Source organism: Oculina patagonica, chromosome 13 (genome assembly GCF_052425735.1).
Source record: "Oculina patagonica isolate OP01 chromosome 13, crgOcupat, whole genome shotgun sequence".
NCBI lineage: Eukaryota > Metazoa > Cnidaria > Anthozoa > Scleractinia > Oculinidae > Oculina > Oculina patagonica.
The window spans coordinates 22,547,213-22,571,868 of NC_135770.1; the positions used below are offsets into that span (position 1 = coordinate 22,547,213).

The 24,656-nt window shown below is 37.8% G+C and overlaps 3 protein-coding genes across 3 annotated transcripts in view; all 3 read right to left on the reverse strand.

Moving 5' to 3' along the window:
• Positions 1 to 24,656, reverse strand: part of LOC144636267 (uncharacterized) — a 133,085-nt gene that overhangs the window by 41,170 nt on the left and 67,259 nt on the right. The window lies entirely within an intron of this gene.
• On the reverse strand, positions 779 to 7,966 carry LOC144636339 (uncharacterized). Its single transcript, XM_078495527.1, has 8 exons — positions 7,842 to 7,966; positions 6,077 to 6,336; positions 4,418 to 4,532; positions 3,476 to 3,598; positions 3,011 to 3,133; positions 2,795 to 2,828; positions 2,001 to 2,133; positions 779 to 1,732 (listed from the first exon to the last, which is right to left on the reverse strand). The coding sequence occupies exons 1-8, from the start codon at positions 7,912 to 7,914 to the stop codon at positions 1,211 to 1,213; spliced, it is 1,383 nt and encodes a 460-aa protein (XP_078351653.1). The 5' UTR covers positions 7,915 to 7,966; the 3' UTR covers positions 779 to 1,210.
• LOC144636307 (uncharacterized) lies at positions 11,880 to 21,120 on the reverse strand. Its single transcript, XM_078495484.1, has 10 exons — positions 20,997 to 21,120; positions 18,515 to 18,774; positions 16,727 to 16,841; positions 16,118 to 16,240; positions 15,725 to 15,847; positions 15,212 to 15,334; positions 14,742 to 14,864; positions 14,241 to 14,274; positions 12,972 to 13,104; positions 11,880 to 12,549 (listed from the first exon to the last, which is right to left on the reverse strand). Exons 1-10 carry the CDS (start codon positions 21,067 to 21,069, stop codon positions 12,031 to 12,033), a joined length of 1,626 nt encoding a protein of 541 aa, XP_078351610.1. The 5' UTR covers positions 21,070 to 21,120; the 3' UTR covers positions 11,880 to 12,030.

Consider the following 24,656-nt stretch of genomic DNA (forward strand, 5'->3'; position numbering starts at 1 on the left):
TCTTTTGTTTCGTTACTCTTCGGTGCATTCAGTAAAAAATAAATGAACAATTTATATCTTTTATGAAGTTGCATTTTTTTTTATTCTAGCGCGCGAAAAATCAGTTGACACTTTACCAATCATTTTTAAGTACCAAATGGAAGCTCGCTAATTTTTTTTGCCCAGTAACGCGGATGTCACGAGAAATAAATTTCACTGACTTCTTCCGTCACCTTTTTTGACTGACACTGTCTCACTTAAACAAATGAAACATTTCTGATGAAATCATACTGTATAAAAGGTAAGATGTACGACAACAACAACAACAACAACAACAACAACAAAAAACAGAATGCAGCAACAACAACATCAACAACTAAAAAAAAACAGTGGAATAGAGGCGAGTTCGTTTTAGTGGAATTCAAAGCCATTCGCAACATAATGATCAGAGTACTAGTCTTCTATAATTTCACATATCATATCGCGCTTATAAAATAGGCATATTCTAAACTCTGATGAGAAAAAGCTTTTTCAAAAGCTAAGACGAAAATATTAGCCATGTTATAATATTGAATAATGCTAGCATATAACTTATTTTCTGAACTGCGAAAACAACTGATCATTAGCGTCGATTTGAGTTATTTTATTTGGTTATTCACGCCGTTTTCCCCCACATATTGATCGTTGTAAATGGTACGCGCCTTTCTTGCCAACGACTCCCCCCCCCCCCCCCTCACGCCCCTTCCCCCATATAAATATAGAAGCAACCATCTGAAATGATATTGAACGGGGAGGGGCCTGGAAATGACGAAACTTGAATAATTTTAGTTGTGAGTTTTAAGAGATTGCGCTAAAGTCGCGTTTGTCTAAGCTAGTTTTGTCCACGTTGGAAGCATGAAAAATAATAATAATAATGTTTACGTTACGGCTAACACACTATACGGTGCGTAAAATCACTTCATACTTAACCACTTGAAATAATAAAGCAGTGGTGGCACTACACTATCTCGGCCGTTTAGCGAAGAACAGAACATGTTTCGTCTTTGCCAGGACTCCTCAGCACCGATCTTATACTGCTGTTAACTGTAAAAGCAGAACCGAAAGTTACTTCCAGCCCTGTTGCAGAGCATTATAGTTAGTAACTGTGCGCGCACGTGCAATTTATTGGCCTAACTGGTGAGATGTGCAGCGAGACTATTGCTTCAAACGGTTATTTTCATAGACCGAAGTTTTACTGGACAAAAATGTACCCCATGGCAGCTACGTTTACGTCTCCATTATCTGATGACCATTGAGCCGCGTTTCCACACGAGTTGGAGTCATCAGGAGACCCTCCTGTACCAAACCCGATCCTGGAATTACAGCTACTGCAGTCATTTTCGTTGTTCGCAATCAAACCGATTCTTGCTCTAGCACCGCCACTTGAAATTCTAGCATTGAAACCTTCCTTGTTACAGTTGCGCTGCATGGAGGCCTGAGAACCAATCAGCGTCTTCCACGTGTCACGACCCAGTGAGGTGGCGCGGTATTGACCGTCAGCAATCAGTGAGTACAGAGAGTTAGCCTGCTTGTCGATGACAATGAAGTCGGTCTGATCATCAAGGCTGATCTTCATACCAAGACAAATCTTGGAGAAGGATGTGTTCCAGTAGGTTGGTAACTTGGTCTCTTGAAAGTCAAACCCAGTCTCCCCTCCAGCGACATTGAACGTTTCCTTGTTGCTCCAAAGGTTTGAACCATAGTGAAAGTTTTGCTGAATGAGAAATGCATTTTATGTCAGCGATAAAAATGGGAATTAGATTAGTTATTTCATGGTATAATGACATCTTAGAGTTATGTTTTCCTGAGCTAAGCCAAAATGTTAAATGGCGAAAGCCATTTAACTCGGTGTAGAGCTGAGAAAATTATTTTTCGAGACCGGGCCCCGTTTTCTCCATGAGCCTGTATGTTCGGGGCCCCTACTTACCTAAAGGTCTAAATCCGCCAATGAAACTAAGCAAGCATAACTTTGTATTGATTACCTGTTTACCGTTCATCTTCATGACCAGCGTCCATCCACCACCTCCGCATGCACCAAGGTCAGCAGTCATGTGACAGTAGACCGGAATCGTATCAGACCCTAGGGTCAGTAGGTAGGCCTTGTTACCATTATCCCTTGAAAAAAAAAATGCAGAAGCTTAGAGTACGAAAGTTATCTGAAACCTCATCTAACGCAGCGTAAAAATTATGTTATGTTGTCTGTCAGTTTATCACCGAGTGTCACTCACAAAAGACAGTTTTCCTCGTGGTATCATTTTACATAATTCTTGAAGCCTTTCTTTCTCTTTGGTTTTTGTTCCTCTTTTTATAGAAAAAAATAAAATGGATAACATTTAAATGAATATGATCATTATTGTGATAGTAAAAAAACCTGACTATTTTGAAACTTGTTTCCATCTTCTCACGGATGTTTTTTTTTTTTTTTTTTTTTTTTTTTTTGTTTGCTTTTATAGAGTCTGTGCGCAGCGGCCATGTTGGAGGAGTAAACAATATTAAAACAAATGCATGTAAATGAAACCTTTTCCCAAAGGAAAATCGTTTTATTACTTTACTCCTCCAACATGACTGCCGCGCACGTACTTTTTTGCCGTGTTACATGTCGTTTTATGGAAAGCGCTGCTGCTTTGTGGTGGAAAACAAACGACTGCAGTTATCACATTTACAGTTAAAACATGCAGTTTTTGCTCATGTTTTTCTGCTCAGCTCGGACCCTATTTATCTTATTTTTGATACTCAATCACATTGTAAAATAACTTAGGCACGTGTCGCCACTTACAAATTCTTGTCGTAAAGTTCCTTGCAAGGCGAAGCTGAATCATAAAAGAGAAATCAAAAAAGAAAAATCAGCTTTGTTACAACGTCTTACATTGGAACCAACGTGCGCACACTTTCGAGCTGTGCAAAAGTCTTACTTCCGGTCGGTTTTTCCTTTTTAAAAGCTTACTTTAGTACCTGAAAAAATGTATTCTTTTGAAGATATAGAATAACTTACATTTACAAAACAGCCCGTCACCAAAGTATCCAGAAATACAACTGCATACGTATGATCCGATGGAGTTGTTGCATACAGCATTAGCACTACAGTCGTGTGTTCCCAGGGCACACTCGTCAATATCTGAATAAAAAAATGTTATCGGGAATCATTGCAATTCACCGCTTAATTATATATAAACGAAGAACCAAACGAGTGCATAAGTACCTGTTGTATTTATTACTCGTGTTAAACCATTGGAAGTGCAATACGATAATCGTTAGCGCACTGGACACCAGATCGATCGTAATTTGTAGAATGGTGTTAACAGGAGCTAACGCAATAGAAGTTGGCGTTGAGGTAAATAAACAACAAAACACATCTCCACGGTGTGGCCACAACCTGTACGCATGCGCACAGCCTATTACCCGTAGAAAGGGGTAGGGAAGGGAGGAGGCAATAAGCGTGACCTTAGAGTACATTTACCTTCGCATTGCCTTCCGTCTCCAGAGAACCCAGGTGTACACATGCAGCTGTAAGATCCTTTGGTGTTGTTGCACACAGCATTAGCACTGCAGTCATGGGTCGACATTGTACACTCGTCAGCATCTGTAAAGAAGACAATTGAAGATTATGAAAATGCAAAACCAGCTTCAATAATGCAAATGTAAGTTTTGCAGACGGTATTTTACTTCCCATTAATCAACCTCGTTCCCAGGGCGTTTCCGTTGCCTGGGAAAGGCCCTGGGAAGGAGGTTGGCCATTAATTTTAACAATGGGAGGCGTGGTGGCCTAATGGTTAGTGCGCCAGGCTCCGAATCGAGCAGTCCGAGTTCAAGCCCTGGCCGGGTTCACTGTGTTGTGTTCTTAGGCAAGACACTTTACTCTCATAGTGCCTCTCTCCACCCAGGGGTATAAATGGGTACCGGCGACATAATGCTTGGGCGGGGGGGGGGGGGGGGGGTTAACCTGCGATGGACTAGCATCCAATTCAGGGGGGAGTAGAAATATTCCTAGCCGTTTAATGCAACCGAAACCGGAATAAACTCCGGCAGTATGGACCGCATGGCAAGAGACTTCCCCTTTTTTTGAATCAAATATTGTCTTATTCGAACAAATCTCGCCCAGAACTTTTTTGCTTTTTGCTTTTTTTTTTTTCCATTTTCAGTGAATCGGCTTGGAGGATGATGATTTTTTTGAAAATAAATAAATAAACGGGTGATAGGTTCAGAGGCGCCCCTGTCGCTTTAAGGGGGTCTAGCGGTCATTGCATAACAATCCCCTATGCTTTGTCCTGTATCACAATTATTACATACCATTTTGCACAAGAGTGCAGTTTTTGCAATAAAAATAAACAACAACAACAACAACAAACAAACAAACAAACAAAGCGGCCCGCCCACCTGTAGCTGAAAATTTTGGTCTCACCATTTTGACATTCGTGACCGTGGAATCCAGCTGTACACAAACAGCGATATCCTTTGTCTGTAAAACCGGTTTGACAGGTTGAGTTGTTCTCGCAAGGGTTACTAACACAAGTGCTCTAAAAGAAGAGAGAAAAAAAAAAAACAGAATACAAGACACGGTTTGAGTGTATGAAAATTAAAATTTATAATTTACTTTTCTGTGCAGAATTACTTTAAATATTTAAAACGAAAAAACTTTTTGTCTTAACAAATATTTATCTTTCTTGAAATTTTCGCCATAACCTCATCTGGTAAAAAATGTCTTCGTCGACATTCCCACATTCCCATGCCTATAATAGTCTAAGATAATATACCAAATAGGTAGCTTACCACGCATACGTTCTTTTGGCTTGAGATTTCTCAAGCAGCATCCGAAGGAAGAAAATGTTATCCACACCCACTCCTAAAGCCCCCTTATTTTCACGGAGCTCTTTCTTTTTACCTTCATGCATTCTGTCCTATATGATCTGCCAAATTTCTTACCAGAAACATTCAAAATGGAAACACCACGGTGATTTTTGCATATATGAACCGGTCGCCTTTCAGAAATAATGGAAACCAAAACTCTTAGTCAAGTACTCTGGAACACCCTTCGCTTTTAAAGATCCAAAGTAACAGTTGATACAAAATTGATTTAATCTACATGCTTAAGCCAGTTCTATCATTTCCGATAGGATACCGTTTATCTCAGGGACTTTATTATTCTTAAGCTCTGAAATGCTTTCTCCCTTTTCTTCTGAGGAGTTCTCTAATAGGAGCGATTCTATGTAGCTTTCTCTGTTTTGAAGACGGCTCAGTCGTTCTCTGAAATAGCCGGCTTATGCTGGCTGTACCATTCACTCTTTCATCTGCTTTCTCCGTGTTGAGAACAATATGATATCCATTCATTCCTGTTTTTATTCCATTACCCTGTCTTTCAACTGCCTATATTATGTGCAGTATCCCTCAGGTCAGCTATTAATAGCTTCCAAATTGGTATCCGGTTACTTTGCCATTTATTCTGCCATGCACTAAGCAAGAGTATCCTTTGCATCACACGCCATCTTATCACGCCTCTTGGCACCTGGATATCATAAGACTGGATCCTCGGCTCAGTTTTAGTCAAAGCCCAACTGCAGCAAGTTCCTGATCACGAATAGGGACTGTGCAATAACTATTGGGTGTGTGTGTGTGGGGAGGAAGGGGGAGGAGGTTAAGACGAGAAGGGGGCAGAGTGTAAAGTAATGCACCGGAAAAGGGAGGGATGGAAATTTTCTAAATTATTCAATGGAAAGAAGTGGGGTGATATTTAATTTTCAACGACTCGAAATCACCGTTAATTCTTCATTTTTGTGTAAAATGAAAGGAAAATGAAACAGAGGGCATTGCAGGTGATTATGTCTTGTTTTAAATTATTTCAACTTTAATCAGTCCTGTCCATTTTCTACCTTCTTGTCAAGCTGGTTGGTATAGAATCTCCTGAACCGCTATCTCAAATTCTCATGGAAGCAACGGTATTCATTTTCAGCAAATGTGCCACAGTGTAAAATCAGTTAATTTGGACGCCTTACAGAAAGTTTCTTTCTTTCAAAAATAAGCCTTATGTATTAGAAATGAAATTGTGAATTTTATTCGTTTTTACCTTAGTTCCACGGTAAACAAAACTTGGGTCCTCCTCAAGGTCGTTTTCGTGTGCTTCATGTGTAGAATTATTTAATTCGCATTTGTGTCCCTCGGCTTCACTTCTCCTCATCAAATTATAGCTGGCGCAGTTATGTTCCATGTAACACAACGCACCACAGAAGTCCGCCATCATGACGTCATGAGTCCGTATCACGTGGTTTATGAGACGCTTTCCCTCAAATGCTTGTTCGGCTCTAAACGCCAAGTGACGACATTGGTCTAAAAAAAAAAAATGTCATCGATAACGTATTATTTATGACCTTTAATGGGTTGAATCAGACACATCTAAAAGATTCCCGAGAGCGTGATAGAGTTTATGAATTATTTTTTTACACATACTATCGGCGCAAAATAATTTTGCAAAACACTATTTGTGCGGAACCCGCTATTTCAGACATTCGTGGGAAACAACAATCGAGGTTTCTTAACAAAATGATGTTGACGTGTTTTAAACAAAGCTACCCCGTAGCCATTGACAGTAACCTTATTAGACTGCTTTACAATATGCCGCAATTTATTTTGATTCCCTTTCAGGGGCGAAATGGGCTACAATGTGAATAATAAGAGGTTGCCTATTTACCGAGTTAGGATTTTGAGTTGGATTTCGAGTTAGGATTTTTGAGTCAGGATGAAACAAAATCACCGAAAAAAGCAAAACGTCAAGATTTCCGCCACTTACCGTACTAAACACTCCGGTTAGCCTACTATGCACTTTGGTTAGCCTTCTATGTACTTCGGTTAGCCTGTTTACGGTAATGGGATTTGCTTCGCCAAAAAAGTCCTGACTCGAACATCCTAACTTGACAATCCAACTCGAGTCCTAGCTAACTTTAAAATCCAACTCGAAATCTTAACTGGAAAATCCAACTCGAAAATCCAGCTTGAAATCCTAACTTGAAACCAACTCGAAATCCTAACTCGGGAGTTAGATTGTCTCGAATAATAATACTGCATGTCATGCAGCTCTGTACACAGCAGCCAGTAGTAACAATCCAAGCAATGATTAACGCAGTCTCCGCTGGAGTTCAAAATTCGTGAAATGATTTATCAATACGTTTGGACTCGTACAACAAAGAATGTCACCGTCACATCTTGACTGCATTATCAGATGTATATTAATATTTTGGTTTAGGTTTCACCTACTTTACAGATTGGCCACAATAATCATAAAATTTGCCATTGCCAAAATCACGAACGGCGTGGATGGCAGCAGGTAGACTCTTCCAAAGGAAACAAACACGCTTACTCAGATTACAAAACACCTGTTTTTAAAAACTCTCATACTTCCAACTTTTAGCATTCCGGCAAAAACACGATGTGAATTTGAACAAACTTCAAGTAATGCAAGTCAAGCCCAATCATTTGTTGAAAATAATTTTACCCCATTCCGATCGGATAAAACGGTTAAAATTAAAGCGTCTGAATGCTTAGCTATCACTATAAATTATTCAACTTCGTTGAACTTCGTTTCAGATCTGAAATCCGATATACGTACAGGAATAATAACAGTTAAAAAAACGAATTCATAGTGTCATAAGACCTATCTAAAATGAAGAGTTTATTGCTGTTATCTGGCGTTATTCGTCTACTTATCGATTTGAATGATAAGCTTCGAGATCAAAACACCCCCGTTATGGATAATTAAGGCCTAAGATGCTAATGCCGTTCTTTATAGTTAAGTTAGGAAGCATTTTAAAAGAAGAGTAATCAGACGAGGCACTAACCTCCAGAACAGTTGACATCGGGTACCAGGAAAAACAGGGAGAAAAAAATACCACTTATGAAAGAAGAAATCATCTTCTTCGATACACAAATCACATCGCCACTGTTTAACAAATTGATTGCTGGAAATTTCTTCAGCACGTATAAATAAAACTAACTTATTTTTTTTAGCGCCAGTTCTAACCAATAAGCGTTCGTCTGGCGCAGCTCAACACTCACTCATATTGTTTCATGTTGTTTGATAACAGTTTCATCGCTATTCCTTTGAACAGAAAAATATATCGGGTTATTGTCAATGTGATTTTTATGTTAATATGTTATTTCAGTTTGATCAAACAAACCTTCACACCCACAATCAAGGAACGCTTAATAAATGCAGTGAGTATGAATACATTATGCGTGTAAAGGCACTCGTTAAATATATCCTGTCGTTTCTTAGTTTTCAGTGGATTCAGTAAGTTTGTGGCGTCCCACAACCACGTCACAATCTCCCCCACAACGAGGCACGCAATTCAAGTTTATGCGAGGGTTCTTTCAACTAAGTTTATACGATTCTAAAGACATACAAGGTATCATCCTTTTAATGAAGTTACTTCCAAATAAAATTGCAAGAAAATCTCCATCCGTGCGAAACTCTTTGTTTGACAGATCATTCAAACATTTTTATTCCTTGCTTGTACAATTGATGTATTGTTTCTACTTAGTATTTATACTTTTTATCAACTTTCATTTAATAATGCTTAACGTCACAACGTTGTCGTTTTTTTAACTAAGTTTTTCTCAATATATTTTAAAGAAGCATTTTACCGCAGCTTTTTATTGTCAATTTAAAACAAAATTGCTTCTCGTTTAATAAGAAAAAAACAAGGAAATGATAGCTTAAAGTTTTTCAATCGATGGCGCGAAAAATCGGTTGACGCGTACAACTAACGTCATTTCTATTCTTTATGTATCAAATCGAGGCCAGATAAAATAAAAGAGGTAAACCAGATGTCGCAAGCAATAAATATCAGGGATGTTTTTATTCTTTCGTCGTCTTTTTTCACTATGACACTTTTTCACTTCCATTCAAACAAATAAGGCCCGGCTCGGGCCAAACGTCGAACTTCACATTAATGCAAATGACCTAAACAATAGGATTTGCTCATTGGCAAGGCAAGGTTCGACTCATGTGAAGTTCGATATTTGGCCCGGGCCTAAAACATTTCTGACGAAGAATATCGCATAAAATATTATTTATACAGCAGAATTAATAGGCTGAGTCATTTCAGCGAAATTCAGCAAATCTCTAGCATATGTGCTGACGTAACGGGACGCAACTCAGTGACTTGACTTACAGCTGTGACTGAAAAAAAAACGACGAATTCAGCTTAAGGAGGCTTACATCGGTTTCCAGTACTTTCCAGCCCTTATACTTTGATGTCTTTTCTTTAAGTGGATTTAAGGTTTAAAATTAAAGGTGGCTCAAAAAACGCTCGGGAGAAATTTTTTACTTCCCTCCTACCTTTGTACGTCCGTCATTTTCAGAAGCTTAATATAAAGAAAGAGAGATCCACTCGCACACAAGGCAGTTCAGCGTTCGACAACAGTGCCGTCATGTCTATCGACTGCGCATAAAGAAACACAACACAGAAAAAAAGAAAGGAAACATGTGACTAATCTTTTATTAATTTATTCAATCCCTTAACTATCGTGTTCTCCCTGTGTTCCTAGTGAAGGAAACTTAACATGTTATAAAGATACTCAAAATGGAATTGCATAAAATTAAATACTTAAAAATTTACCTTAAATATATATAGAAGGTTATCATATACAGTTTGGAGATGTTTTCTTAATAAAAAGCAACAATAAAGAGCAGCTCTTTGTGCAATTTCAAGCAACTTTTTTTGGAAAATTTTAGCAAGTTTGAGACAGCTTAAGAGGAAATCCGCCAGGACTTCGAGTAGTTATTGGACAAAATTATGTACCAAAACTATTTACACCTGATTGCAAGCTTTTGTGTTACTGCTTCAAATATCTTATCGAAAGAAATCTTTTCTAACAACACCAAACATCGAATACTAATTTCGAAGTATCACTGAATTCCCATGAATCGCTTAATGGCCATAGTCCATAGCTTTTGAACTTTGAATATCATTTTCTCAGACTCTAAAAAGAAATTGTTGTACCAGAATTATTTTGACCTTATTGCAAACTTTTTTGTTACTGCTTCAAATATCTTAACAAAAGAAATCTTTTTTAACAACACCAAACATTGAAAACAAATTTCGAAGTTCCGCTGAATTCCACTGAATCGCTTATTTATAAGACGAATTTCCAAAATGGCTACACGTGAAATTTTGCTTATACCTTGTGAAATTCATTTTCTCAGACTCTGATAAGAAATTGTTGTTGGTGTCATCACGGATAACTACTTACATCTTAACCTTTTATTAAGGGTAGGAAATAACGCAATAGGATTTAAATTATTCTGGTACTTGATTTTTGTCCAACTTTAATAAATATTACTCGACGTCCTAGTGGATTCCGTCTTAAACTAAGATTTGCTTAATTTAAAGACTAGCTAACTAGAAACGTTAGCAGTAATGTGACTATTAGTGATAATAAAACTTTTACTGAAATACTGGCGTTAACGGATGATTTATTTAAGGACGCAGCGCGGCCTTGCAATTCGGGGTCCCTACGTTCAAATCCCCCTCCCTGTCACTAGTTGAATTTGCCTTCGGTGGTCCCGAATTTAATTCTCTGTGCTTTGTAAATAGGAAACTGGCCTGCTCCCTGCCAAATGGGTTTTTTAACAAGTTGCTGTTTTATTTACTATATTGTTTTGTTTGTTAATAGTGTCCCCAAGTAGCACAGCAGTGCTAAAGACATCAGAACTTATTTATTATATTTATTTTAAAATGTCAGGGCATTTTTTTGGCTAACACATGCAGATACGTGAAATGCTTTACTGACAATTGAATTGGAGTTTATGTCAACCTCCGCCACTGTTTACCGTGAAATACTTTACTTCAAAAATGACTTGGAGAAATTCTAACTTCAAGCTTGTATTTTACGGCATTCGGATTGTTTTCACTTTTGAATCACCTACGCTTCTTAGATGTTGTTATTTATCTTTTTCGCTTATTCATATTTTAGCACGAAAGAACTCTTGGTACCAATATATAAAAAAAAAAATTACATTGTGGTGGATGCCCCCCCCCCCCATAAGTTTTTTTTCGAAATTGCCCAAGGAAGGTTTACTCTACTTTACTCTAATGAACAATACCATGGCAACGTCATAACTACAAGCATGTCTGGCCAAAAATCGTTAATTTTAACAATTTTCTTTATTTTTTCAATTTTTTTAAAAATAATTGTACGATTTGTTTATTTTTATGTTCCATTGGCTTTCTGGCATGATTTTGTACCAATTTTTGTTAGTTTTTGACTTTCCAAGAAAATGGTGACATTCGAGAGACTGCGCTTTAGTCGCGTTTGTCTAAACTATTAATGTCAACGTTTAAAGCGTGCAAAAAACTAATAATAATAAAAAAAATATTTACGTTACGGCTATTACGCTATTAAGCAGTGGGCGCACTATATGTCTTTGCCGTTTAACAAGAACATGTGCCAGGACTTCTCAGCATTATAAAAGAAAGCAGAAAAGGTCTCATTAAACAATCACCCATTTCATGCTGTTGTTTACTTTAAAAGCAAACCCGAAAGTTACTTCCAGCTCGATTGCAAAGCATTATGGTAAGTAACTGTGCTCATAAGTGCAATTTCTGGCCTGACCAGTAAGTTGTGCAGTAAGACAATTGCTTTTAAACGGTTTTCTATACCATAGTACGAAGTCTTATTATACAAAAATGTACCCCATTGCAGCTAAGTTTAGGTCTCCATTATCTGGTGACCATGCTACCTCGTTTTCACACGTGTTATAATTATCAGGAGACTCTCCTGTACCAAACCCGATCCTGGAATTGCAGCTGCTGCAGTCCTTTTCGTTTTTCGCATTCAAACCGATTCTTGCTTCAGCACCGCTAAACAATTGGTTAAGTGACGTTATTTTATTTTCAAAGTTCATTTCAGACCAGACATTGACAGTTTCTGGCAAAAGGGGTCTGATATCTGTAATATCTGAAAGTCCCTTTTCTTCAAGTTGGAATTGAAACCAGAGCAGAGATGAAGTTCTGGTTAAACACATTACTGGACAAAAATATAGCCCATTGCCTCGATGTGTGTGTCTCCATTATCTGGTTCGTGTCTAGCCACGTTTCCACAGGTAATGTCGTCATTAGGATACCCTTCAGTACCAAACCCAATTCTGGAATCACAGTTGCCGCAGTTGTTTTCGTTGTTACCAATGAAACCAATTCTTGCTTTGGAATAAGAACTGCCAGTACACACAGCATTGAAGCCTTCCTTGTTACAGTTGGTCTGTAAGGAGGCCTGTGAACCAATCAGCGTCTTCCATGTGTTACGACCCAGTGAGGTGGCGCGGTATTGCTCGTCAGCGATCAGTGAGTACAGAGAGTTGGCCTGCTTGTTGATGACAACGAAGTTCATCTGATGGCCGATCTTCATTCCAAGACAAATCTTGGAGAAGGGTGCGCTCCAGTAGCTCGGTAACTTGGTCTCTTGCAAGTCCAACCCAGTCTCCCCTCCAGCGACATAAAATGTTTCCTTGTTCCTCCAAAGGTTTGAGTCATAGCGAAAGTTTTGCTGAAGGGAGTATTGATGGAAATAAGGTTATTTATTTTATTTTCTTGTGTGTGACAAATTAAACGTATGTCTTTCCCGAGCTACGCGATAATAGTAAAAGACGAAGTCAATTAATTAGGCCTATAGTTCCCCTCTTGTTCCCTTAATACAAAGGGACACAGGAGCACGCCTTGCCAGTGCTCTTAAGCGAGTACGTGACGAAATTCCTGACCAATAAACTCAGTGAAGGATCCAGGGAAGGGGCCCGGGGGCTGGGAGCCCACCTTATTGTCAGGTCAAACCAAAGTCCTGTAGAGCTGAAAAAAATTATTTTCGAGGCCGAGACCCCCTTTTTCTTTAAGTCTGGATGATCGGGCCTTCAACTTACCTGAAGGTCTCGATCCACCACTGAAACTGAGAAAGCATAATTTTGTATTGATTACCTGTTTACCGCTCATCTTCATGACCAGTGTCCATCCACCACCTCCGCAAGCTCCAAGGTCATTAGTCATGTGACAGTAGACCGGAAGTGTAACTGACCCTAGCGTCAGTTGGTAGGCCTTGTTACCATTAGCCCTAAAAAATAAATTCGACAGCTTGGAATATAAAAATTCTCTGAAACCTCATCTAACGCAGCGTGAAAATAATTGAAGCTATGTGGTCTGTAAGTTAACCGCCAAGTGACACTCGCAATAGACAGTTTTACAAAACTATACACTGCTTAGTAATAAAAAAAAAAATTAAAAAGGCGATATAGGAGGAAAAAAGGACGAATTGTATATGGTGGTAGAAAAAATACAATCTGCTGGTGACATTTCCAAGGCAAGTGCGGCTAGAAAATGGAATGTCAGGAGATACCAGGAATATTTTATTCGAGAGGGGAGGGGGTCCAAACTTGGATTCAGAAAGCATTGATGATGTTTTGTAGCCCCATTCTGCAGCCCAGAAATTGTTCGATGCAATGTACCTCTTTTAGCATAACAAATGAGAATTGTTTTCTTTGTAACCGATTAAACAACCCCTCTACGTTTCATATTATCCATGAGTCCCCTGACAGTTAAAGTGGCTATTGTTAAAGCCATTGCATTGGGTTTTAAAATATTCTCACATGCCTTTGGTGTCATTTCCTGGGTCACGCAAGTTCTGCCTGTTTTATGGTTATTATAACTAACAATAGACAGTTTTTCTTGTGCTTTCATTTTTCCTCAATTCTTGAAGTCTTTTTTAATCTTTGGTTTTTGTGCCTCTTTTATAGGAAAATAAAATGAATAACATTTAAATGAATATCGTCGTTATTATGGTAGTAAAAAAAACTCGACTATTTTGAAATTTTTTGTAATCGTCTTACGGTTTTATTTGTTGTTTGCGTTTTGTTGCGAGTCTTTCTCAGCGGCCATTTTGGGGGAGTAAACAACAGAAAACTAAAACAAAATGCATTAAAATAAAAGCTTTTCCCAAAGGAAAATCGTTTTATTGTTTTATTCCACAAACATGGCTTATGCGCACGTACTCTATTGCCTTGTTATATGTCGTTTTATTGAAAGCGCTGTTTTCGGTCTAATGGACAGCAACTGCAATTACCAGAATTTAAATTTAAATTTAAATCATGCAGTTTGTGCTCATCTCTTTCTGCTCAGCTCGGACCCTAGTATATCTTAGTTTTGAGTGTAAAATAACTTATGCAAGAAGAAGATATATTTATCGCCACTTACAAATTCTTGTCGAAAAGTTCCTTGCAAGGCGAAGCTGAAACATAAAAGAGAAATAAAAAATAAGTTTGAATTGTTACCCAAAATACATTAGGCTCAAACGATTTAATAAGCAAAAACAATGCTTAATTTTAATCCGTCGTGTTTCAGTAACAAAAAGCTGTAGAAGAAAATCTCAATTTATTTCTAACTTTTACCTACCTACCTACCTATCTACCTACCTACCTACCTACCTACCTACCTACCTACCTACCTACCTACCTACCTACCAACCAACCTACCTACCTGCCTACCTACCTACCTACCCAAACCCACCTACCTACCTACCTACCAACCTACCTAATTACTTATGAGCTTTATTAAAACGTCTTACACTGGACCTATCGCGCGCAACCTTTCGAGATGTGCAAAAGTCTTACATTCTGGTCGGTTTTTCCTTTTTTAAAGAGGTTACTTTGGTACCTGAAAAAATGTATTCTTTAAGATATATATAGAATAACTTACATTTACAAAACATCCCGTCACTAAAGTATCCTGGTATACAAGTGCATACATATGATCCAATGGCATTGTTGCAGACAGCATTAGCACTACAGTCGTGTGTTCCCAGGGCACACTCATCAATATCTGAATAACAAAAAAATATCTTATCGGTAATCAGTCCACTTTAGAGCCAAGTTATCTATAAACGAAGGGCCAAACGAGTCAAAAAATACCTGTTGTATTTATTACTTGTTTTATACCACTGGATGTGTTGTACGACACCGGATCGATCGTAATTTGTAAAATTGTGTTAACAGGAGCTAACGTTATAAAAGATGGCCATTAGTTAAACCATCTGAGTGCAAATGATCGCATTACGCATCTCCACGATTTTGCCAGAACCTGTAAGAGCTTATTTATATGCAAACGCACAGCCTATTGCCCATGGAGTGGGGTGGGGAGAGAGATAGGGGCGTTAAACGTGACCTTACCTTCGCATTCCCTTCCATCTCCAGAGAACCCAGGTTTACACATGCAGCCATATGATCCTTTGGTGTTGTTGCACTCAGCATTGGCATTGCAGTCATGGGCTGGCGTTGAACACTCGTCAATATCTTGAAAGGAAAGAAGAATTAAGCTTTAAGAAAAAGGGGATTAGCTTTGATATTGCCAAGATAAATTTTGCAGACTAAAGTTAGTTATGGAATTAAGATGTCATTGCTTGTTGGACATGGACGATGGACAGTCGAATAAATAACGACTAAATGATATCACATTGCCTATCTTTAGTTCCTTCATTTGTCGTAAAAAATATTCAGCGATGATTTCCTTCTCCTTGTATAAACGTTTTAAACGTTACGGGTTGGGGACCTCTGAGCCACTACCACTAACGCAACCCCTCCCCCACCCCATCCCCTCTTGAACTCTCCCCCCACCCGCAGACCATAAAATGTATGAAAACCCCCGGTATGAACATGATTGAGCCTATATAATGAAAGTGTTACCTTCGCATAGTCGGCCATCTCCAAAATATCCAGGTTGACAAGTGCAGATGTATGATCCCTCGGTATTGGTACACACAGCATCACCACTGCAGCCGTGCGTTCCAGAAGCACACTCGTTAATATCTGAGAAACAAGTTTATTATAATTTTACACGTTCTGTTAGATACCTGCTGTCTATCTGCTGAGTGCTCTCGGATAATGTTTCATCTTTTCTGCAGTTTTATGCGCTTTCTGCAAACTGAACACTCTTTAAGACACCATGAAACTCTTTTTAACATACCATTTTCAGCAAAATAAAGCACATATTATTCACGATATTGACGCTTTTTGTAACACACCGTTATGAGAGTATAAAAAACTGCTTTGTCTTCAAGCAATCTGAAATTGATTCACCTTCGCATTGTCGTCCACCTCCAGAAAATCCAAGTTTGCAAGAGCAGCTGTATGATCCCTTAGTATTATTACATTCAGCATTAGCACTGCACTCGTGTGCTCCTGAAGCACATTCATCAACATCTGAAAGCACAACGTTTAAATAGCTTACACATGTAGACCAAGGTACAGTTGACGCTTTCTTTAAAAACAGTAATCCAGTGATTGCCTTCAATGCGGATAAGCTTAAATTTGTTGGGTAAAAGTCGAAATCATATCAGGATCTTCCTCGGAAAAAACCTGTGTATTATACCAACAGTCTTTATTTGGAATCTTCAGGAAACCGATATAGTTGTATTTATATAGAATTATTATCTATTTTGAATCGACTGGCAGGATGATGAATCGAGTGTGAGGTCTTAAACCTTAAAAAGAGAATTTAGTAAAAGGGGAAGACGCGTCCTTGTCGCTATTTTTCCAGTCGTTGCAAAACTATCTTATATTCTGCATCCTGAATCACAACTTATACATACCAGACATACCATTTTGCCCCGCAGTGCAATTTCTGCACGTAAAGGGAAACGAACAGACAAGTAAACAAAACATCGTAGCCGAAAAATGCGATCTTACCATTTTGACATTCATGACCTTGGAATCCAAGAGTACACAAACAGCGATATCCTTTGTCTGTAAAACCAGTTTGACAGGTTGAGTTGTTCTCGCAAGGGTTAATAACACAAGCGCTCTAAAAAGAAGATAAAATAATAAAAAGAGTCAAGTAAAATACAATAAAAGAGAAGACACGATCTGAGTGTATGATCATGAATGAATTGTACTATTTCATATTCTCTGAAAAATTACTGTAAATCGCTAAAACGACTAAATTGCCTTTTTGAATTTTTGCACCAGAACCATACTGTTTAAAGAATTTCTTCGTCGAATTGACTGATTCTATTACATAACGCTTTACGAAAAGGTTACTCAATGCTTCATCATCATCATCATCATCATCATCATCATCATCGTCATCATCACTGTCGTCATCGTCATCATTAACACCACTACCACTACCATTACCGCCACCATTACCACTACCACATCTGCTAAAACATGGTGATAGGACACCAACAGTACGAACACGTCCGGCCAATACACCGTGCCTACTGCAATGTTCTTCAGTTCGCGTTAAACTGTAGTGTCCAGTATACCTTATGTCAGCTTTCGCTGGCAAATCGGTCTCCGGTTACTTTGAGTTTCGTTCTTTTACATATCCAGGTTTCATGTCTCCACCTTTTTAGACTAACATTATCTTTTCCCAACCATTCCTCTTATCACGCCTCTAGTGTCATGGATGCCATAAGACTGGCTCCTCGACTCCGTTTGAGTCTAAGCTTAGCTACAACAAGCTCATGATCACTACTATCAGGGGGGGGGGGGGGAAGTCGGCACTTTTCTTTGGAGACAGCAGTCCCTGGAAAAGGTGCGAGTCTATATTAATAAAGCCGTTGCTAAGAAAGACGTCACCCAAAGTTTTGTTTTCTCAGAAAGATTTCAATATCAATAACTGCATGCGTGTGAAATGCGAATAGTTGCGGTGTTTGCGTTTGATGTTTCACGCCACTGATTTCTCACCTGATGTTTCACGTCACTGGCGGCGTGGAATACCAAGCGAAAAATTGGTCACGGTTGGCATTTAACAACGAAAAAAATGGTAAATCATTTGAGAATCATTAGAGTTATTTTTAATTATTATAATTCGCAAGCCCTACTTTTGCCAGACTGGACACCGTTATCGCCGTTTGTTGTTGTGATGTCCGGCAAACTTCAAAAGAACAAAGTAAATGCAAAAAGCTATTGTGTTTTGTGCACGGTCAAGACCAAGACATGCAAAATAGACAATGACTTTGACAAACTATTCACTGTGCCCTTAGCAACCATTCGATAGCTACTGCGCACATTCGGTTGCCCGTCACCGCTATGACCCCTTTTACAGTCGTGTAACAAAGGGAGTCCCCCCCCCCCCTGACTACTATGGTCTACTCCTCGATGAGTGCCACACCTGAATCCAACATGGATCTCCCTCACCATTCATTGATTTGCACGTTTAATTGAGCCACCATTGCTGATCCAACTGTTCTTGTGAATCAGGTTGTGTGGGAACATATATTGCTGGAAGCACACGAGCCATATTCTTTGAAACCTATTTAACATGTGTCCCCTTTTGTTGGCTGGCTATTTATCAGATTAACGGAATTGTTTTTCGAAACTGCGTAGGTGTCTAAAACGATACGGTATTCATGCTCAGCAATTTTTAAAGTAAAATCAGACAGTTTGGAAGCCTTACAGAAAGTTCCTTTTTTTTAAAAAAAATAAGCCTTTTGTATCAGAATTAAAATTGTGAAATTTATTCGTTCTTACCTTAGTTCCACGGTATACATAATTTGGGTCCTCCTCAAGGTCGTTTTCGTGTGCTTCATGTGTAGAATTATTTAATTCGCATTTGTGTTCTTCAGCTTCACTTCTTCTCATCAAATTATAACTGGCGCAGTTATGCTCCATGTAACACAACGCATCACAGAAGTCCGCCATCATGATGTCATGAATCCGTATCACGTGATTTATAAGACGTTTTCCCTCAAATGCTTGATCGGCTCCAAACACTAAGTGACGACATTGGTCTGAAAATATATATATATATAATTACCATCGATAACGTTTAATTTACAGTATGTTCTTAAATAGGCGGGTCGAATAAGACACAATTGAAAGATTCCTGAAGTGCGCGATAGAGTTTGTGGATATTATCTTTTATACATACTATTAGTGCAAAATAACTGTCGGGAAACGTATTTGTTCGGAATAACGCTATTTCAAACATTCGAGGGAACAACAAATCGAGGTTTCTTAACAAAATGGTGTTGTCGTTATTTAAACAAAGCTACCCCGTAGCCATTTACCTGTAATTTGTCTTTTTTAATTTATTAGACTGCTTTTACAATATGCCGCAATTTATTTCCCCTTTCAGAGGCGAAATCGGCTACAATGTAAATAATACTACTGCCTGTCTTATGTAGCTCAGTATGCCTAAATCATTATTATCAATCCAAACAATGGTTCAAGCAGTTACCGCTGGAGTTCAAACTTCGTGAAATAATGTTCAAGACGGTTGGACTCGTACAACAAAGCATGTCACCGTCACATTTTGACCGTATGGTCAGTTGTATATTCGAATATTTTGGGTTAGGTTTAACTTACTTTACATAATGGCCACAATAATCATAAAACTTGCCGTTTTCGTAAAAGAAGGCGCCAACATCACGAACGGCGCGGATGGCAGCTGGTGAACTCTTCCAAACGAAACAAACATGCTTACTCAGATTACAAAACACCTGTTTCTAAAAACTCTTATACTTCCATTTTATTTTGCGGGCTTTAAAAACATTTCACTTCTTGCTTATACAGGCGAAAATAGCGGCTAGTTTTCAATTTTCCGTGTCTTGCAAAGGCAACCGAAGAACGGGGATGGCTTGGAGATTCTCTAAAATAAACATATCGATTTTGCTGGAATTCTTGTTCGGCTCCAAACACTAAGTGAAGACATTGGTCTGAAAATAATTACCTTCGATAACGTATTATTTACAGTATGTTCTTAAATAGGTTGAATAAGACTCAATTGAAAGATTCCTGAAGTGCGTGATAGAGTTTGTGGATTATCTTTTATACCTACAAAATAACTGTTGGAAAACGTATTTGTTCGGAATCCCGCTATTTCATCCATTCGAGGGAACAACAAATCGAGGTTTCTTAACAAAATGGTGTTGTCATTATTTAAACAAAGCTACCCCGGAGCCATTGGCAGTAATTTGCCTTTCTTAATTTATTAGTCTTCTTATTTGACTGGTTTTACAATATGCCGCAATTTATTTTCCCTCTCATGGGCGAAATCGGCTACAATGTAAATAATACTACTGCCTGTCTTGCAGCTATGTATGCCTAAATCATTTTAATCAATTCAAACAATGGTTCAAGCAGTCTCCGCTGGAGTTCAAACTTTGTGAAAAAATTTTCAAGACGTTTGGAATCGTACAACAAAGGATGTCACCGTCATATTTTGACCGTATCGTCAGTTGTATATTCGAATATTTTGGGTTAGGTTTAACTTACTTTACAAAGTGGCCACAATGAGCATAAAACTCGCCATTTTCATAAAAGAAGGCGCCAACATCACGAACGGCGCGGGTGCCAGCTGGTGAACTCTTCCAAACGAAACAAACATGCTTACTCAGATTACAAAACACCTGTTTCTAAAAACTCTCATACTTCCATTTTATTTTGCGGGCTTTATTTTGCTTATACAGGCTAAAATATCTTTTCCGTTTGTTTCAAAGGCAATATATCAAGAACGGAGATGGCTTGGATATTTTCTTAAGGAAACAATCGATTTTACTGGAATAACCCTTAGCTTTGCAGCTAAAACATCAATGCAAATTTGAACAGAATTCAGGTAATGCAAATCAAGCTCAATCATTTTTTGAATGTAAATTCAACCCATTCCGATCGGATTTAAAACGTTTAATATGGAAGCATCTGAATGATTCGCTAGCACTTAGTCCAACTTCGTTGAACTTCATTTAAGATCTGAAATCCAATATATGTACAGGATTTATAGTAGGACTTTAAAAAACTCATTTCCAGTGTCATTTGGACTTTACTAAAATTGAGAGTTAAATGCTGTTATTTGGCGTTATTCATCTTCTTATATTTGAATGATAAGCTTCAAAATAAAAACACCCCTTGCGGACAAAAAACGTCCTAAGATGCTAATGCTGTTCTTTATAGATAAGTTAGAAAACAAGTAACTTAAAAAAAAAAAGAAATAAGTAAACATAGAGAAACTGACCTCCAGAACAGCTGACATCGGGTATCAAGAAAGACAGGGAGAAAATAACACAGCTTATGAAAGAAGAATACATCTTTTCCGCCGGGATACATAATCACATCGCAACTGCTGGACAAAACTATTGCTGGTAAATCTCTTCAGCACGTATAACAAATTAATCTAACACAATGTTTTTATTTTTAGCGTTAGTTCTAACCAATGAGAGCTCGTCTGGTGTAGCTAATTTAAATCACTCACTTCTTAGAACTTTGTTTGATGTTTGATAACAGTTTTGTCGCTATTGTTTTGAACAGAAAAATATATATTGGGCTATTGCCAATGTAACTTTTACGATAATATGCCATTTCAGTTTGGTCAAACAAACCCTCATGCCCACAATTGAAAAAAATAATAATAATTAATGCGGTGAGTATGAACACATTATGCGTGTAAAAGCACGCGCTAACTTGTAAAAAATATCTCCCGTCGTTTATTAATTTTCAATGGAATTAGTAACGTAACAAAATTAGATGTTTTGTTGGTCAAAAATAACCCGTAGTCATTGACAATAATTTCCACTGTTAAGACTGCTTTTTGTAATTAGCCGTAATTAAAATATTTTCCCTTTCAGCGGCAAAACAATAATAATAATACTGTCTGCCTTATGTAGCTCAGTATTACATGTTTTGGAGCTTAAAACTTGAAATAATTTTTAAGAAGTTTGGATTGATACAACAGACTTAAGAATGTCACCACATAACATGTCGCATTTTGGCTGTATTGTAAAAAAAAAAAAAGAAAACAATTGTTAATGCAAACTTATTTTAAGCTTTCGTGTGCTATGATCAGAAGCAGGGGGGATGACAGCTGATAGAAACTTTCAGTGGAAACAAACACGCTAATTCAGATTGCAAAACAACTATTTCTTTTTGAAAAACCTTATGTTCTCGGCTCTACGAAAGAAAACTAAAATTTTGCTATAGTAGCTTTAAGCTAGAACGCCGTTGCCAATTTCAGCTGAATTCAAGTAATTTGAACAAGAAGCTTAAGAAGCTTGAGAAGCTTAAAATCGGGCGCTTAATAATTAGCTATCTGTTTTGACTTGAAAGGCAGGGTACAGTACAGTGAAAATCACTGGAAAAACAGTCACTTAAACCTATTCAGGCCGGGGGAGGGGGCCTTTGAGGCCCGCGCTGACTATGGACGCTTATAACTTTTTCAAGATTCAACCAAACGCTGCCAAACTTTGCGCGTTTATCTAAAATTTATCTCGCAATAATTTGGTAGGATTAGTTATTGTGCCAGTAACTTGAAATCACCATGGCAACGTCATTTTGACAGGCTTGTTTTCCCAAATTTGAATTTTTCGTGTTTCTATTTAATAATGAAAATCTGGAATGTTTTCAAAATTGCATTATTACTTAATGACATAATGGTCTCAATTTATAAAAATATATTTCGCACAATACAAATAAACGATTGAACTAGACGTCTAGAAAATATAAATTTGTAACACTTAGCAAAGTGCAGCCTTTTCGCAATACTTAATAAAGGCGGAGTTTTTACCTGAAGACCAATTTTTCCAACGCTTTAGGTGGCTGACGCATTTCAGTATTTTCCAGCCCTTACACTTTAATGCCAGTATACAACTCCTAATCAGGTAACTACTATTGTCAAGAAAATGATCACAACTACTTATTGACCAATGATTAGGTATTGGTTTCATACCATTACTGTAATAGCAACTGGTGAAGAATAGTAGTACTGACCCAAAGTATAAGGGCTGGAAAACACTGAAAACCATTTCAGCCGCGTTTCAAGGAATCCAAAAAAGCTTTATCCCATATATATTTGCTTTGCAGTATTTTGTTAATTTTTGGACGATTTTGGGGGATGTCTGGGAGGCCATAGTTTTTCTCAAAGGATTAGTAAAATTTAGACAAATAAGAAATATTGGAGATTTAATGTGATTTTAAAATTTGAATTTGAAGTTAAAAATTGGTGGACGGACACCAAACAGTCTCCTGACAACCCGGAGTGCTCTTGCGAGGGGTCAACTGTTTGGAGGTGTTCCATTCTTTTCTTCAATCCCTTCTTTAAATCTCTAAAAGTTCCATTCAAATTCAGGTAGAACCCCACCTTAAGTTTTGTTCTTGTGAGAAAACAACAGAAGTCAAAGGTTGCGTGATATAACCAAGCATGGATTTTAATTCTCCCTCCTTTTCCATCTCCTTAGCATTTCACCCCCACTTGTCCCTCCCTTTCTACTCTCATTCAATTTAATGTTTGTTTACATTTCCTAACCAATTCAGTATCGTACTAATCTGTACCAAGCAATCAGATAATAACAGAAATTTGCCTTAATTTTGATCTCCCATACCAAGACCTTAGAGTATAAACCGCTAATAAAACAAAACACACTTGATAATAATTCTCTGAGGTTAAACACCTTGCAGTATTAACGTACTAACGAACTTGATAACAAACCCCATGTCGTACTAAGGATTTTTACTGATCAACATAGAAAATAAGTTCACAATGGTTTGTTCCCAAAACGTTTTTTACTGTGCAGAGGGTCTGTATATTGACCTGTAACTTGTATACCGTATTGAAAAATTCAGAACGAACCGACTTCTGCCCGCTACCATGATATCATGTTGAAAAATTAGCTCCTTCGAAACAGCCGTTTACTGGCAGTCTTTGAAAATCCTGAATTTCGTCAAAATGAGCCAAAATAAAGTTTTAAAATTTCCTTTATCAATATGGTTCTTATCTTTTTATTCAATTCTATGAACTGCTTTTATGCAGTACTGCAGTCCACAAAGATTTCAATTTCCTCAAAGTTTCGGGACAAATGGATACAAAATATTTCGTGCAGAATGTAATTTGATTAAGCGAATGTTTTCACGTCTATAAATACTTTAAGCAGTGAACGAAAAACCGTTTTGTTTTCATCGATGAGAACCACTTTCAAATAGTTAATGCATAAAAAATAACAATCAGATCAGAATACAATAATTATTAATGTAAGGTCTCGCTATTATGTCTCGGCAGAGATACTTCTTTTTTGCAAGTTAAAATGTATGCAAATTTCGTGTGAAATGTAATTCGATTCCATTGTCTTGTTTACAAACTCTTCCTCAAGAAAGTTGTATTTTCGTGAATAAAACCCATTGGCCTGTTTTGTTTTCCTGATCATGTTTGTCTGTGATTTTTACAAAACATGTGGTCTTTTTTTTCGGAACTTTAAGTTGTACAAAAATTCCTATTTTGAACACAGATGTCACTTCCGGAATTTCTCATCTAAAATTCAATTGGTATTTAATTATAATTTTCATTCGATTGCTTTACTGATCTCGTAAAAAATTCCATTCAAGTTCACACCAATTCTGTACATTGCCAATGTTTTGCTGTCGTCTTGAGAAGTGTCTTACTAACGTCACTAGTCAAATCTAAAATGTATCCAAACCATCTTGTGCAAACATTCTACTCTTTGTGACAGGCGACTTTGACGCCCAACTGTGCGGAAATGAAAATCGACATACCCTTCTTGCTAAATATATAAAAAATAGTTTTAAAGTGGAGTCCGCCTCAAAAAAATGTACCGCCAGATCACACTGCTATTTGTAGAAACCAGCAAAGCGTCTAGTTTCAAAGTTTTCCACAAAAACATTGCGTGAC

Bases quoted from the DNA above. Each gene is read 5' to 3' on its own strand.
- LOC144636339 (XM_078495527.1), bottom strand. From the start codon at position 7,914: ATGATTTCTTCTTTCATAAGTGGTATTTTTTTCTCCCTGTTTTTCCTG. The intron at 3,599-4,417 runs GTGAGACCAAAA...TCTTCTTTACAG, and splicing joins CGGTCACGAATGTCAAAATG to ATGCTGACGAGTGTACAATG. The intron at 3,134-3,475 runs GTAAATGTACTC...TTTTTTATTCAG, and splicing joins AGACGGAAGGCAATGCGAAG to ATATTGACGAGTGTGCCCTG.
- LOC144636307 (XM_078495484.1), bottom strand. From the start codon at position 21,069: ATGTATTCTTCTTTCATAAGCTGTGTTATTTTCTCCCTGTCTTTCTTG. The intron at 16,842-18,514 runs GTAAGAACGAAT...TCTTCTTTTTAG, and splicing joins ATGTATACCGTGGAACTAAG to AGCGCTTGTGTTATTAACCC. The intron at 13,105-14,240 runs GTAAGTGGCGAT...TTTATTTTTTAG, and splicing joins GAACTTTTCGACAAGAATTT to GGCTAATGGTAACAAGGCCT.